Raw genomic sequence first — 15,891 nt, 5'->3', positions numbered from 1 at the left:
TCCTGTTTCTCCTGTAGTGGAATCACCATTTGTCACCATGTCTGATACAGATGTTAACCAACCTAACCAGGGACTAAAATAGGCTGGTTCATCCCCTTCTTGTGTATGTGTGTATGTGTGTATGTGTGTGTGTGTGTGTGTGTGTGTGTGTGTGTGTGTGTGTGTGTGTGTGTGTGTGTGTGTGTGTGTGTGTGTGTGTGTGTGTGTGTGTGTGTGTGTGTATGTGTGTATGTGTGTGCTTTGCTCTTGGGGTGTTACGCTATGGTTGCTGAACACTTCAGTGTGTTTCTTTTTGTCCCTGTGTTTTCTGTGTGTCCATGCCTCCTTCTGTGCTCATCTTATAGGGTGTCAAACAGGGTCATGTGGGTGCCTTAGGGTACGTCTGTGCATGTACGTGTGCGTACGTTGGTAGAGGGCTATGAGCCACAGTGGACCGCCCGCTAGGCCTTGTGACAGCTGGGGTCTTCTTCGTCAGTTGTGGCCCACTGCTCCCTCAGACAGCCTTATTATGGGAGGCCGCCTGCTGTGATTCCCCAATACACACGCTGACACATGCACACACATGCACACACACACACCACCGAAGCCCTGGTCTCTGGTGGCCCTTTCCCTAGGCACTGTCCAACAAGGCCACAGCAGGAGCCACCTGCCCTTCACAGAAGGGTAAAGTAGCAATATTTGATATCTCAATTAAGTTGCCTTACCAAGAAAGTAATGGTGGTTGGTAGTGTTTTTTTGTACTGTCAAATATGTTTGTTTCTTTGTATCCTTTTCTCTCTTTGTTTCTGTCTCTCTTTGCAGTGAATACTGACAGTAAGATAGGGTTTAAGATTCCTCTGGCTTCCTCCTCCTACTTGAACCGAGCAGGCTGGATAAAGAAAACGCAGGAATGTATTGTCATGATGGGGGCATTTCATTAAAAGCCACTTGTTTAGTCCCCTTGTTTGCATTATTGTTTTCAAGCCCTATGCGAATCACTCTGACTCTTCATCACAAACTGCTGGCTGCTCTCAATAAGCCAGCCATTTTGTCTGTGCTTTCTCAATAGAAGGTGCCAGGAAAATGTTCATATCCTTGAGCTTTTCAAGAGTGAGACACAAAAGACATTGTGACCACTCGGAGGAAATGGAAAAAAATAAATGGCATGCATAATACACATTCTCAAGAGCTATGAAACATTTTCTTTTCTGTGATTTCATTGGAGCCACGATTTAAAGAAAATGAATACAGGGATACACTCACACATAAACACAACCAGAGAATAAAGACCCAGCTCTTCTTATTAAGATTAGTAAACAACCACTTGCTCTGTCTGGTAACTTTCTTAAACAAGGCCTTTTCAGCATCTACCAGGACAGGAAGAGAGCGGCATAAAAAAACATCATCTTTAACTGGAAGCATCACACAAACACACATGCCCACATGTGCACAGAGACTCACACAAAGCCCCCTACCTTGCCCATAATTACATGGCAGCATGCGGGTGCACGTCCCTGGCTGACAGTGTGTATAAACTCAGGCAGAGATATGATCTAGTGAGGAGCTGCTCTTATTAAATATTAACAAATGCCATTCCCAAGTAGCCTCAATCCCCACAAGCACCTCCAATGCCAGTCAGAGCCTCAGCCTAGCTATCTCGCGTCACTACAGAACCTCTCTCCCTGCTGAATAGGCTGCTGTGCTTTCTCTAAGAAAGAGTTCAAAGAGCCAGAAAGGGCGAGGAAGGGGGTGCGGTGGGGGTGAATGTGCTTTATATACATGTTCTAACTCAATTCTTTTTTATCTATAGGGAGCTGCAGACGTCGTCATATAGGGAAATTAGTGGAAGTGGAATTCAAATCGGTGCTATCAGAATGGGGTTGCAAAGTGTTTGAACAGAATTTCACAACCTCGACTTCACCCTTGTGGTCGATTGTTGGGGAATAAATTGTATGTGTGTATGCAGAGAAGTTGGAATGAAAGCTTTTGATGTCCTATAAAAACACGGTTCTCCTATGCATACGTATGAAAATTACCATATGGAAATTTAATGATGCATTTTTAAAAAGGAGGTATTAAATTACTCTTGATCACACAATTTTCTAAGTAAGCCTGCAATTACTTTAGTGTGCACAGACACACACTCACATCGAGTAAAAGACAAATGGGCAGCCACAGGCACATGACACATGCTCAAGGGTGAAAACACACATGCATTCTTGCAAACCCACACACACACACACACACACACACACACACACACACACACACACACACACACTTACATGTACATGCAGACTTGGCCCACCCACTCCCCGGCATACTCAGTGAGGTGTGTTGGTAAGGTTTAAAGCCTGTATTGTTCCTGACCAGCCAACCTGTCGGACCCACTCCCCAGTCTTACTGTTCACCCCATTACACTTGGAAAACTACAAGAAAATGGGAAAAGACAAGGAAAGAAAAAGGGAGAGGAAGTGGACGCAAGAGAGATGAAGTAAAGGAAAAGCAGGGAAAAGGAAGAAAAGGAAGAAAAGGAAGAACAATAAAAAGGGCTAAGACCCTTCACATCCGTCTAGGTACAATGTCAGAGCCTGCCTTTGAGTCGGTAGGGTTAAAAGAGGAGGCAGATCTTGCCGTGAACGCTGTTAAATGGTTCAGTGGTTTGACAGTGGCTGATGCTACAGACAGCGCTGCTCCCCTGGGAGCCTGCACAGTCTCCCGGGCATGGCTCTTATCAAAATATACCTACCGCCTGCCTCTACTGCAGAAATAAACAATAACACAGCAGGGAAGGAGGGAGAGATCTAAGGAGTCATTGGATGTTTATGAAAATAGAATCACTCTTTGTTACCACTGTCATAATTGTCCTGACAATTATGGGCGTAGCATACAGTATAGACAGTAAAGTGTGAAAGCAGATTATGCATTAATGTTCGAGCTTTGGCTCTTTAGGAGCCACGGGCATTTGGGTGGTGGATATGTGGGTTCTTGGGCTTTTTGGAGGGGGACTTAAAACATGAACAACACAAAAATGTAATCCCAATTGTAGCCCTCAAAGCTGTGTTGCAGCTGATAGTCAAACACACACAGACACACACGCACACACACACACACACACACACACACACACACACACACACACACACACACACACACACACACACACACACACACACACACACACACACACACACACACACGTAAACCCAGCACAGGCAAAACTGCTCCATTTTACCATCATTACACAGCACGGGTCCCCCGCTCCCTTTGGAGCCGTGTTCTGCCTCCGGTGCTACATTTGACGGTTTGTTGAGCGGCACGTAGGTGTGTAGCCTCCGTCGCGTTACGTGATCAAACAGTCCAACTGACGCATGGCCAATTATCCTGGCTGCCTCCTCTCATCTCACGTTTAAGGAGAGGGAAAGTAAAAACCAGAGAGGGAGATGGAAAGAGAGAGATGGAGGGAGAGACGGAGAGAAAGAAGCAATGCTGGTGGTGTGTTTATCGAAGAATGGCAGATGTAAAAGCACTCTTCTCCCTGTTCCGCAGGGAAGCTGACATGTGCACCATTTCTAAAAAAGTAAACAATGGCTCACACACTTTACATTTTTTTATGGTGCTGAATCTTTACCCTCAGCAAGCTGTAAATAGGCCAATATGAAACAAACAAAGAGAATATGAGGGGAACTGAGTATCAAAAGTGACACAGTGTGTGACGGCCTGTGCTCTTCTCTTGTCTCAGTGTATAACATCACTGCCTCTGCCATCACAGTGACACATTCTGCATTAGTGGCAACTATTCAAAGTATTTCTTCATATTTTTCATCTCTCAAATGTCCTTTTCACTGTGTGGAAGCATTGAGAACCTTGAACCTTGCTCTCACGCCAACTCTTTCTTACCTCCCTGTTGTTCTCCCTACATGGCTGTATCACTGCCCAAATGAAAGAGGAAAGTTAAGATGAATCAATTTCCCTTTTTCCGTTATAAGGTCCTGTTGTCTGAAGCCACTAATGCACCTCCACACTTGTCATGTTATCAAATACTTTTTCATTTTAATAAATTAAATAGCTGTAAAGAAGATAGTAAAGCTATGCTTATCAACCAAAACTAACCATTGGCCAAGATGGCAATATTACAATAGTATATTACCTTAGTTGCATGATGAAGAAGTGAATTAACTCTTTAAGCACACTGTCAAGTAGTCAGAACTTGGATATGTTTTTGACATTCTTGAGATCAGGGCTCATCAAGGTCATAGATGAAGTATGTGGTAAATAGTTTTTATAAGTAGTTTCAAAAGAAACCTTGGCCCTGGAAATGCTACTCTTGTCTTTTTGTTGGTAAAGAGGAAAGTGAGGCAGACGGGAAACAGGGCAGTAAAAAAGAAAGCAATTACAATGGGAACAGCAGTTACTGACAATCACTTACAGAGGCCTTGGCTCTGGCTCAGATCACTACACACAGCAGTTGGAAAGTAACAGAAAAGTAAAAATTGAGAGCAGGGCGAGAGAAAATCGTTAGTCTTTATTGGGTAACAATAAGAAGCAGGAGAAGAAGGGGAGAAATAGAAGGAAAAAAAGAGCAGTAAGGCACATCTAAATAAACTCAAAACCACAGTCTAGGAGAGGGAATAAAAAGCAAAATGAGCAAAGAGAGTATAATAACATGAACAAGTCTAAATAAATAAATAAAATGAGCCACTTACCTACGGTTGCCCGGGACCTGGCTGAGTATTTCTTGATCTTGTTGCTGAGTGTGGTGTTGTCCCTCAGGGCCGTCTCAGATTCTCTCTCCACCAGGGAGGCCAATTCGCGAGCCACAGTGCTGAGGTAGGCTGCATTAAGGAAACCCAGGATGGTGTGTGGCTCTGCTAGTCTTGGAAGGACATGGAGGTCCTCTGTGAGGGCTTGGGTTAGAGCTGGGACCACAGAGCGGAAGCCCATGGTCAGTCTGTCAAATCCAGTCTCAGCGCCTGGGCTGGAGCTCATGGCAGAGTGCAGAAGAACCAGCACAGATTGGCTTCTTAGGCCCTAGATAAGTATAATCAAAATAATATCTCATTGTAAAATTAGTACCGTATCATATTGGTGAAGTAAGTTCACAATGTGGATGTACAATCCAAAAACACCTAGTTCATCAGGAAACTATACTTGAAACACTTGCTTACATGTATTCAAACACATTTTATTCTTACAGAGAATTACAGAATATTTCACAAGATATTTTACTATTTCAATGTACCTGGTAATGTGTGAGAACTTCAGACTCGGGGTAAAGAAAGCAAAGCTGCTGCAGGAACTGGACACGTTCAGCGACAGACAAAGTGGAAGTTAGTCTGGGTCCAGGATGGTCTGGGCTGCGGGAAGACAGTCGGTTCAGCAGGTGGCGCCGTAGCTGGAGACGCACATCATCCCACACCTCCTGGATCTTAAAAAAATAATCAAATGGAGTGGAGGTACAAAAACACAACAATAATCAACAACACCACATTTACAGTAGGAGATATCTGAATAGTGGCCATGCTTGACGAAATCTTTTGCTGGAGTGCAACTTTTCGGAGCTAATTTTAATAGAGCAGCCCAGAATAAGTCTAGCAGTATGTGTGACTGTACATAAGGAGAACATTTTCTTGTGACTACAATGACCCGGTCCATTTCTCTAACAACTGTATTAATGTGCTTGGTCCATGATAATTGACTGTCAAGGACTAAGCTCAGCAATTTAGCTTTGTCCACCTGTTGTATGAGTTCATCAGATATGGATAGCTCCACCAACTAATATGTGTTGTAACACAAAGAAAATATCTTTAATTCTGGGCATATTTAAGGCTAACTTATTGGTTTTGATCAAATCATATAGTATTTTCAACTTGCTATAGAAAACTTGATTTAAATCATGGCATGTGGTTGCTGCATAACATACAATAAAATTGTCAGTGTACATTGTTACACCTGCATTTTTTCACAGTAGAAGGAAAGTCATTAAAAAGACCAGAAGTGGTCCCAGACAACTTCCTTGAGTCATACCATATGCTAAACTATAACAATTTGACAGACGACCATTGTAAAAGACCTTCTGTGCTCTAGAGGAAAGGTAACTATTCGTCACCAGTGAACTACCACCATAGAATTTGAGCTTTTCAATCAATGAGTCAAATGTGAAACTGAAATCGAACATAACTGCTCCTGCTATTTAAGTAAGTAGTTCTTTCTGAATGCATGTTGATATTTAGTAGTCAAGCTGTTGTTGTTAAAGTAGTCTTGGATCTGAAAATGAATGACTATTTCCATAACTTTGCTAAGCGGAGGGAGAATAATCATAGGTTTACTATTAGGCCCACTGAAAGGTAACTTATTATCCTTAAGCAATGAAATAATTTCCCCCTCCTTCCACAGTTTAGGATACACTCCACATAGCAGACATCTGTTCAATATGTGACTTAAGGGACCTGAAATGGAATCAGCAGCGATGTTCAACACCATGCTGTCAAGACTGTATGTGCCTGCACTGACATATTCAGGAAGTCTTCAGCAATATCTTTACATTTCTACTAGTCTTCTCTACACAATTGAATTGAAACATACTTCTTTTTTTTTTTACCATTCATTATTGCATTACTTATCAGTTCACAATGATTAGAATCAGTACCACTTAGGCTCTGCCTGAGATTGTTCAACTTATTGAAAAAGAAATAATTAAAATAGTTAGTTATCTTCAGGCTTAGTTAAAAACATACCATCTGATTCAACAAAAGAAGCACATGCATTTTTCTTTGTTCCATGATTTCATTCAAGGTATTCTAAAGTTTTTGACCATTATGTTTAATACTGTCAATTATTTGCCTATAATATTCTTTCTTCTTTCTTTTGTTTGATTTAGTAATTTGGTTTCTCAATTTACAGTATTTTTATCTTTCCTTCAATAAATCCCCATTTTACTGCCAAAAATTTTGCTTCATCCTTCTGTTTCATTAAATTCATTACAGGTAAATTAATCCTTTTAGCTGTTAATTTTTGAATGTCTATTAACAATTTCCATAAATATATCAATGAGAGCAGCTGAGGAAACCATTCCAAACAACATTTCTAATATCCTTCACAAAGTTACTTCACAAATCTGTTGTATGACTATCTAAATACAATTTTAGGAATGTTAGCCTTTCCACTGAGAGCAACAGAATTGTGGTCACTAAAACTTACTGGTACAGAGACTATATGTGAGCATAGCTCAGGGAAATTAGCATATATATGTGATCAAAACATGTAGAGGAAGTATGGCCTACTTGCTTAGAGAAAACACTTGTTGGCAAGGAAACTAATTAATGATAGTATTTTTTCTCCCTTGGGTAGTTACTGGCTATCTAGTCTATATTCATATATCCAAGCAAATATATTTCACTGCTCACATCAGATTCTCTGTCAATCGCTTTACTTATTGAGTGAAGTAGTCAGCATCAGGGCGTCTATAGCAGCAGCCCACCACTGCTGGTTTTAGGTGGGGTAGAAGTACCTGAACCCAAAATGCTTTTATATCATTCAGCATAAAATCAGAGCGTAGTTTTATAGGGAGATGGCTTCTTAGAAAAAAGGTCTATCCCCTCCACCCACCACCATGTATGTTTCTATCTCTTCTAAAGAGTGAGAAACCATTAACCAATAACTTAAGAGTTCTGAATAGATTAATCTAAATGAGTTGCAGATACTGCCAATATCTGAATGGAATTAGCAAGCACCAGCTTATTCAAATCATGTATCTTGTTCCTTTTGGTACAGAGGTTCACATGTGCAATTATCAAGCCTTTGTTTGGGAGCTTTAAAGGGCTAAGTGTCATTATTTTAGAGAAGCTGCTGCTTTGGTTATAAAATCAGATGTGCATAGTTCAGGGACTTTTTCTGGGTTTGATCAGCTTGTCATACCTCAGCACTCAACTGCTGAATTGCAAATTAAATTAATTAACTCAATAATGAATTAATTAATTGTAAAGAATCAATTGAACTGAATTAAAAATCATGTATTACCACAAATGAAGAGTCATCTCTGACTGTGTGTACCAAATGGACGGAGGAGGCAATTAGTTGAGCTTGAAGGGAGGAAGACGAGGGGGTAGATGAAGGGGTACAAGGGAAGCAGACACCACACTGGGATGACAGATTCAGCAGTAGTTGCAGTGTCACCTCCTCTCTCCACTCTTCTTCAGACCTCAGGTAATGTTGCTGAATGGAGCAGAGGAGGGATGAAAATGTTAATTTCCTGAACTACCAGAAGATAAGAGCAGTGGACAATGCAGTCTGAATGACAATTTTATTAGCCACAGCAGCCCAAATCTGACCCTAGGAAACAGAATATCAACAGTTCATATATAAAAGTTATGAAAAATGTTTTAAGACAAATTAATTTACTAACTATAGGGGTTGTTAAGGTCTTGTGAATAAACAGTTACATTTCAACAGATGTGTGTCAGTGCAATTAAAAAATTGAGGTTTCTCCACATAATCAATGTAGATCAATAAAATCATTTGAATCAACATAACCATCATGAATTATCATTAATCTTAATCTTAGTAAATTTATCATTTTTGAAAAATGTAATTTGCTACCATTTTATTATCTGCAAAATATATGGTCATATCATGTATTACCAAGCCTCTGAAGAAGTCCATGAGCTCTTGATGCCCTGTGGTAACAGGCTTTACATCATTGTGCATTCTGAGGTTGAACCACTGCAGGCACTCTGTTGGGCTCGGCGGACGTTCCCCTGTGCGGGAATCTCCCATTTTGGCCTGAAGCTCCATCATCTGCTTCTCAATGCTGAATGACAAAGAGATACATACATTGTATAAGTCTAAGAGCTGAAACAGTATACATTACCAAACTGGAACAACTACTTCCAAAATTCCCTTAGATTACATTTGAACGACAACAGAGAGGAGGTACATATGAAACAGAAATATGACATTTTCAATCAATTTAGTCTCAACTTCATAGTATTACTTACAGTATTATCTACTAATAACAAATACATTTTGCTTTACAACTAGTTTGGAATAGAGCTCTACCATCTGGTGCATGTTCCCGTTGAATTGCTAAAACTAATTTTCGCCTCCTTCCTTATCCAGACATGATTGAACAAAGTCTGTGACTGTCAAATCTACTGACACATTATCCTAATTTTGAAAGAAGACTCTCAAGAGATTAAATATCACCACAGACATCAAACATACACACCAAGAGGAGAAGTACACAAAATCTGCCACATTACAGCCATATAGACACCACGTTAAAGACAGACATGGATGTACACTCCACATCGCATTTGGCCCTCACTCATCCTCATTCAGTGTCTGTATTGTGAGAAGACAGATACAGAAGCATCAACGGTAATGAACACAGACATCGATATATCAGTGTGTGAGTGTGTGCTTAGCATCTGGTGTGAAGTGGCGTTACAGGCATCGGTAGGCATCTGAGACACACGCTTCTTGCCATCTCACGTCTCGCGTCTTACTCTTTCCCTTGACACACACACACACACACACACACACACACACACACACACACACACACACACACACACACACACACACACAAACACACACACACACAAACACACAAACACACAAACACACAAACACACACACACACACACACACACACACACACACACACACACACACACACACACACACACACACACACACACACACACACACACACACGTAGCTCTTTTGATTTTAGCAGACAGCACCACCTATTCCGCTTCCCCCCTTAATATGACAGATTAGAAATGACATGTTTGGGCCCGACATGTTTAGTCATTTCCATGTAAATCAATGCATATATATTTGCCAATGTAAGACAGTGTGTGTGTGTGAGTGTATGTGTGGGTAGGTCTACATGACTGCATAATTAAACAAGTTATGCTGTTGAAAACACTGCTGCTGTGTTTATGGTGACTGTGGGTTTATAAGTGTGCATGTGCACAAAGCTGCATAAATGAGAGTGTATGTGGTAGTACATACTGTAATAAAACTGAAATTAATAATTGGATCATCGGTTGCTTGATCAAAAAATGGTAAATCAAAAGCAAAATATGCAATTTAAAGACCTTTAAGTCTTTAACGGCTCATCGCAGTTTTTGTTTAGGTTTTTTTTTTTTGCCAAGGTTTGATTTAGTTCAAGCCTAGTTTGTTTCCTTCCAAATAGGTCCTTGTGAAATTATAATAAGCATTTGTCCTGACATTTGACATTTAAGGGATCAAATTATTAATTAAAAAAAAGTAATCAATAGATAATTATAATATTAATCAGTTAAACACATGTATATTTGTCTCTCTAATTTGTGTGTATGTGTATGTGTGTGTGGTCTGTCATAGGATACTTCTAGGGACAAATTTCAGATAGGGCAAAAGCAGATTTTTGGATTAGATTAATGTAAATCTATGTAATGTCCCGAAATTGTGACCATGGTCTGATATGTATTTTTGTGTGTGTGTGTCATATATATATGGTACTGAGTCAAAGTCCCATTTCCCCATCAGACAGATCATCCCTTACCGCAGGTCTATAAACTGCCTCCTGCCTGCTCCTGGGCCATGAACACATCCAGATGTCTTACAATGGCAACACATTAAATAACCATTCAATCTGACACACTTTTGTTTCAGAGGGGAAAAACACAGGGGGATAAAATGTTATAGACTGTTACAAACCGCTATCCTCTAGACTGAACACCGCCTAATGCCTAATGCCTATTGCTATCATTCTCTCTCTTTAACTATCTCTTCCACTCTCTTCTTGTTTTTATTAAAGGCAGGCCAGATGATGCATCTCACTTTATTCTCTTGACACAAACTTGCTGACTGACAGAAACCTTGATTATAAAAGTGGGTGTGTTTGATGTCAAGCAATACTTGTTCCACAAGTGCAGATCTATTTGATCAAAGTAGGTCTTTATTATGTCCTCCTCTGTATATGCCTGCTTATGCATTTTTTCCACTGTGCATGGTTATGTCTTTGCCTGCATTCATGTATGCATGTGTTATAGGAAGGCTAATGCCCTGAACTTGTGAGTGCATCGACTCTTAACTATGCATGCCCAAAGCTCACTATAGCTGTAAAACAGCAAGGTTCAAGCTTTACCAGCATGGCTCAGAAATGCTGACGGTGCTGTGTGTAAAATTAATCAACACCACTTTATACAACAACACAAAGGACTGTTCAGTTTGTTTGTGTGACCTATGACTTTGCTTTCTCTCAAGAGAATAGAGCAATGACTTTCTGAGAAAAGTCGGTAGATACAGCTTACTAAAAAATCACTTTTACGTTCAAAAGTGATTTTCAACTTTACGTTTCTATTTTTGAAAATTGCTCAAGGTAAAAACATAAGCAAAGAAATATACATTTAAGAGGAAATTTAAAAGTAAAGATTTTTAAAAATGGAATTAATTGCACTGATTTCTGTATCAGACCATGACATGACAGAAATAGATGAAATGGCAGCATGGAGCCCTATGCATGTTTATAGTTGGTTCTGGGCTCCACCCCAGGACTTAACATAGACAGCAGGTTTCAAATGGGCTTCCATCTGTAGCTCACTTTTCACCAACTGTCAGAAGTTCATTAAAAAACAGAAAACGTAAGTAGACTGCACAATGGATATTAACTGTGTGTTTTTTCTCAAGTTTTACAACAGAACTGAGGTCAGTTTAAACTGCAGCTACCTTGCACTCCAATACATCCACTGTTTTAGCCTCAGAGTCTGTGAGATGTGGTCTTTGAACTCAATTTTGCCATGTGTGGACACACCAGAGAGAGAGATTGCTGAATTGAAACCCATATGAGGCCATAGACTGAGACAGGAGAGATAATGTCTTTTAGCCTACTCTCACTCTAGCCCCACTCTCCATCATCTCACCCTTGCCTTCACTCAACAAAACAATGTACTCTAATGGCTACAGCAACAGCCAAGTCTTTTTTCCAGTTGCCTCTTCAGATACATTTTCAAGCTTTGCCTCCACAGTTTTTCTCTCTCCTTTTTCCCTCTTTCCTTCTTCTCTCCTAAAAACTCTTACTTTCATAATTTTCTTTTCTTTACTTTCGCCTTTCAATTACCCCTCCTTAGGGCCTTGTGCTGTAAGTTGTAAAGTCAATGTGGATGGTCTGTGTCAAGAAGTCCATCCAGCTCTCCACAATGTGGTGACCTTTTGCCCACCAATGTGAAAGCTACCTGCAGCCTAATCAACTTGGCAGGATTAGCTCCAAACCTGATGACTTCCACTGCCAGCAGCTCAGACGCCAAGCAAAGAGACAGAAGGAGAATGAGACAAGAGGAGAGTAAAAATGGGCAGAAAACAGAGGAGTCACAGAAAATAAAACCATTCCACCTTCTGAGTAAAGACGACAATGGACGAACCTGTAATGGCAAAAACATTGAAGCAGAACTCAACAAAGGGCCAAGAGAATGAGAAAAGAGGCAGAGGAAACTCTGAGGAAAGGATTCTTTAGGCCTCTCGACAAACATGTCAATCATCTCAGCCTTACTGACACACATACACACTGCTGTACTTTCACTGCTGAAGTGAAATCTAATTGTTTCTCAGACAGGTCTAGCTAGACAGTCGACACCGTAACTGTGCTTCCCCCCAACCTTCACCCCCGCTGAGAGAGAAAGGGAGCAACCGGAGGTCTTTTATTAGATATGATGGCACATTTCACAGCTCCCTGACTAACAGAAACCCAATCCCGCGATTAGTCAGCGCTTTGACGTTATCTTAAGTTCCTTGTCAGAATTAATTTAGTGTGGGTGGGCTGCTGTGGGGCTGTCTGTCTGTCGCGCTCTGCTCCCCTCCGCTCGCCTACAGGAGGTGGGGGGTTGGAGGCAATGGGGGCAGGAAGATCCCTTTCAAATAAGCTCCAGCTCCAGTCAGTGCCAAACCAGCCGCCTGAGAACTAAATATTTCCTCGATCAAAGGGCCCCATTCTGCAAGGGGAAAAGGAGTGAATGGGGTTGAATGAACAAGCTGAAAACAGATCCCGTCCTGGCCCGGCCTGTCGCCCACTTAGTGCCCTCAACCCTCAGACCCCCAGACCCCCAGCCCAATGATACCGGAGAACCGATACAGCTGATATACTAACTTAACACACGCGTCACGCACAGCTAAACACAAAATCTGCTACATTCTGTGAGGACTGCAGATCAGTATTTTTGCTCATTGAAAAGGAACCTTGTACAATAGATTTTATACTGTGGCAGGTTTTCAACTCCAACTGCTTGCACACACATGCCAAATCCTGATTATCAGAAGCACTCGACACACACACACACATACACACACACACATACACATACACACACACACACACACACACACACACACACACACACACACACACACACACACACACACACACACACACACATCAAATTTTAAAGTATTGATATTGTACCGTGATCGAGATTGGCAGGTGACCAGTGAGAGCCATTTACCTTGCCAGTGAGAAACTAGAGATCTGTCTGCAGTCTCTTGGCCTGTGCTGACACTTCATTAGAGGTCTTTTCCTGGTGGCCCACCACTCCCCAGCCCCACTCCCTCACCCAACCCTGCACTGCACCACTGTCCCATCTGATGAAAACTAATGGATTACAGCATTTCAATTTGGGGCAGCCAGCTCCGTTGTCAGCCTATCTTAATCTCCTTCAATTAGGGAGCAGCTCTTAGGCAAATCTCTGACATCTGAGAACTGGGAGCAGGCCAGTCACTTTGACCCATAAACAGGTTGAAGTCCTTCACGGCTGTGGGCAGCTCTGTCTCCACCATCTCTCGTCTTCCCTTTCCTCTCGTCCACTTCCGTAATTTGTCCCAGACACTGATAAGTCAATTAGGCAGCAGGTGAGTGAGCTGTGGATGTGTGTATATGTCTGCAGCCCACCCTGGTTGAGGAAAAATAGAGGCCTTGCAAGATTTTGTTTTCCTGGATGTGCCCCAATAGTGAAAGGGCTATCCTGAAGTAGTCTGGGAGGAAGTTGGCTGTAGCCTGACAGAGACACTGACCAGTGGTCCCCCACGGCGAGAGGAGGATTGCCTTATTTTTAGCCCATTCTCCATTATCTGGATGCTTTGTTCTCATAATGGTTATCCCTCTCCCATCTGCAGGAACACAAAATAACCCTTTAATGCTTAGAAAGCAGAAAAATGGCCCAGCCTTCAGTAATAAGCCTTGAATTACCTACCCAAGGGTTTTCGTTTCAAGATGTGGAATCTTCAATTATTATGTTCCCATTTAGAAGGAGGAAGGAAAGAAAGAGAGAGAAGGGGAGGGAGAGAGAGGGACAGAGAGAGGGAGGAAGGGATGAATCCCAGACACTAATGGTGCCAGAGTGAGGCTTTGTTCACTTGCTACATTTAGCCTGTCCTTCATCATCTGCCCTCAGCCTCACAACGCTGAAAACGATAAAAGACCTGAAATATAGATTCTCTTTTTCTTCTCTCCTCCATGTCTCCCTCTTTATCAATCTATTTGTGCTATCCCTGTCTGCCATCATTGACAGACATCTATATTTCAGTCTTGAGTGACAGTGCACTGGAGAACATCAAATTTAAGTTGCTACGCTGCATTTCCTCCACAGCACATTATGAGAGGTAGTTTTTTTCCTGTAATTAATTAAATTGACCCACCAAGACTGATTTCTTCTTTCAGAGTATATTATTAAATACTTGGCTTTAGATTTGTAAGATAAGGACAATGTAAGATTCAAAGTTTAATGAAGGACTATCCAATCATCACAAATCAGCTCAAATATACCCGAGTTACCATGAAGAAAAAGAACACATTTACATACACATTAAAAAAAACAGATTATTGAGGAAAAATCATTTCCTACATTACAATACCGTGGTTACTTAAAAACCCATACTTACAGTACATGCAACTAGTCACATTCCTCATGACACACACATTTGTGTGAACAGAGGCAAGTGTATATTCAGTGCTTTTCTGATAGCTATTTTCCTATTGCAAATGTGTCAGCTAAATGTTCAGCCATCTAAAGAGATTATTTTTTTCTAATTTCAGTATCAGTTGTAATCTGAATTAGGATATATTTACTGTATTCAGACACAAGGACATATAGCAAGTGGAATGATCTATCCATTCATTCCTGAATAACACTGCCACAATTATACTTAACTTGTATTATAATGAATATATATACAAATAAATACCCTGTTGAAAATCAGTGTGTGTATATGGTCAAACATGATATTTTTTACACAGACATGTAGTGCTGTTACCCCTATTTCTCTCAATACTTTACTCCAATGATGAACATTAGGTTTCTTGTTTAAAATCATGTTACTGCTGGAGTGCATCTATTGTGAACAGCTGAAATTACGGATTTATCTCAGTTGTAAAAGCAAAGTTTTTAAATGTTGTGATGTTTGTGAAATTTTAAGGGAAGTGTTGATTATGAGAGAGAGAGAGAGAGAGAGAGAGAGAGAGAGAGAGAGAGAGAGAGAGAGAGAGAGAGAGAGAGAGAGAGAGAGAGAGAGAGAGAGATAGATAGAGAGAGAAATAATCAAATAAAACAGATCAATAAAAGATGGATGCAATGTTTTAGCTTTTTATTGTGGTGTCATGAATCTGTTGCTGGAGCACTGCCACTGTAAACAATATTACTGATGTGGTTTTTAAGCCATGTCAATCATACAGGTTTCACTTCACTTTTACCGTATTCCTGCTGGTGTCTCAGCACACAGTCAGCATAAAGAAATCAGATCTTGTTTTCCCACCTTAAGAATGAGCCATTTGTTTTCTTTAATCTTTTAACAGGAGAAAAAAAACAATTTCCACAGATGTGAAAATTGACATAAAGGCGCAACGTAATCCATCAAAGTACCAACGAAGCTTTAATT

The 15,891-nt window shown here is 40.8% G+C and overlaps 1 protein-coding gene across 1 annotated transcript in view; it reads right to left on the bottom strand.

Moving 5' to 3' along the window:
- Positions 1-15,891, bottom strand: part of kiaa0825 (KIAA0825 ortholog) — a 113,345-nt gene that overhangs the window by 96,941 nt on the left and 513 nt on the right. The window contains exons 2-5 of the mRNA XM_062416714.1: positions 8,620-8,788; positions 7,999-8,193; positions 5,222-5,407; positions 4,686-5,010 (exon numbers count right to left, since the gene is read on the bottom strand). Of these exons, the coding sequence (XP_062272698.1) occupies positions 4,686-5,010; positions 5,222-5,407; positions 7,999-8,193; positions 8,620-8,788 (875 nt within the window). The remainder of the gene's footprint in view (positions 1-4,685; positions 5,011-5,221; positions 5,408-7,998; positions 8,194-8,619; positions 8,789-15,891) is intronic.

The sequence above is a fragment of the Scomber scombrus genome, chromosome 4 (assembly GCF_963691925.1).
Source record: "Scomber scombrus chromosome 4, fScoSco1.1, whole genome shotgun sequence".
Taxonomy (NCBI): Eukaryota; Metazoa; Chordata; class Actinopteri; order Scombriformes; family Scombridae; genus Scomber; species Scomber scombrus.
This window is presented reverse-complemented; position numbering and strand designations above follow the sequence as displayed.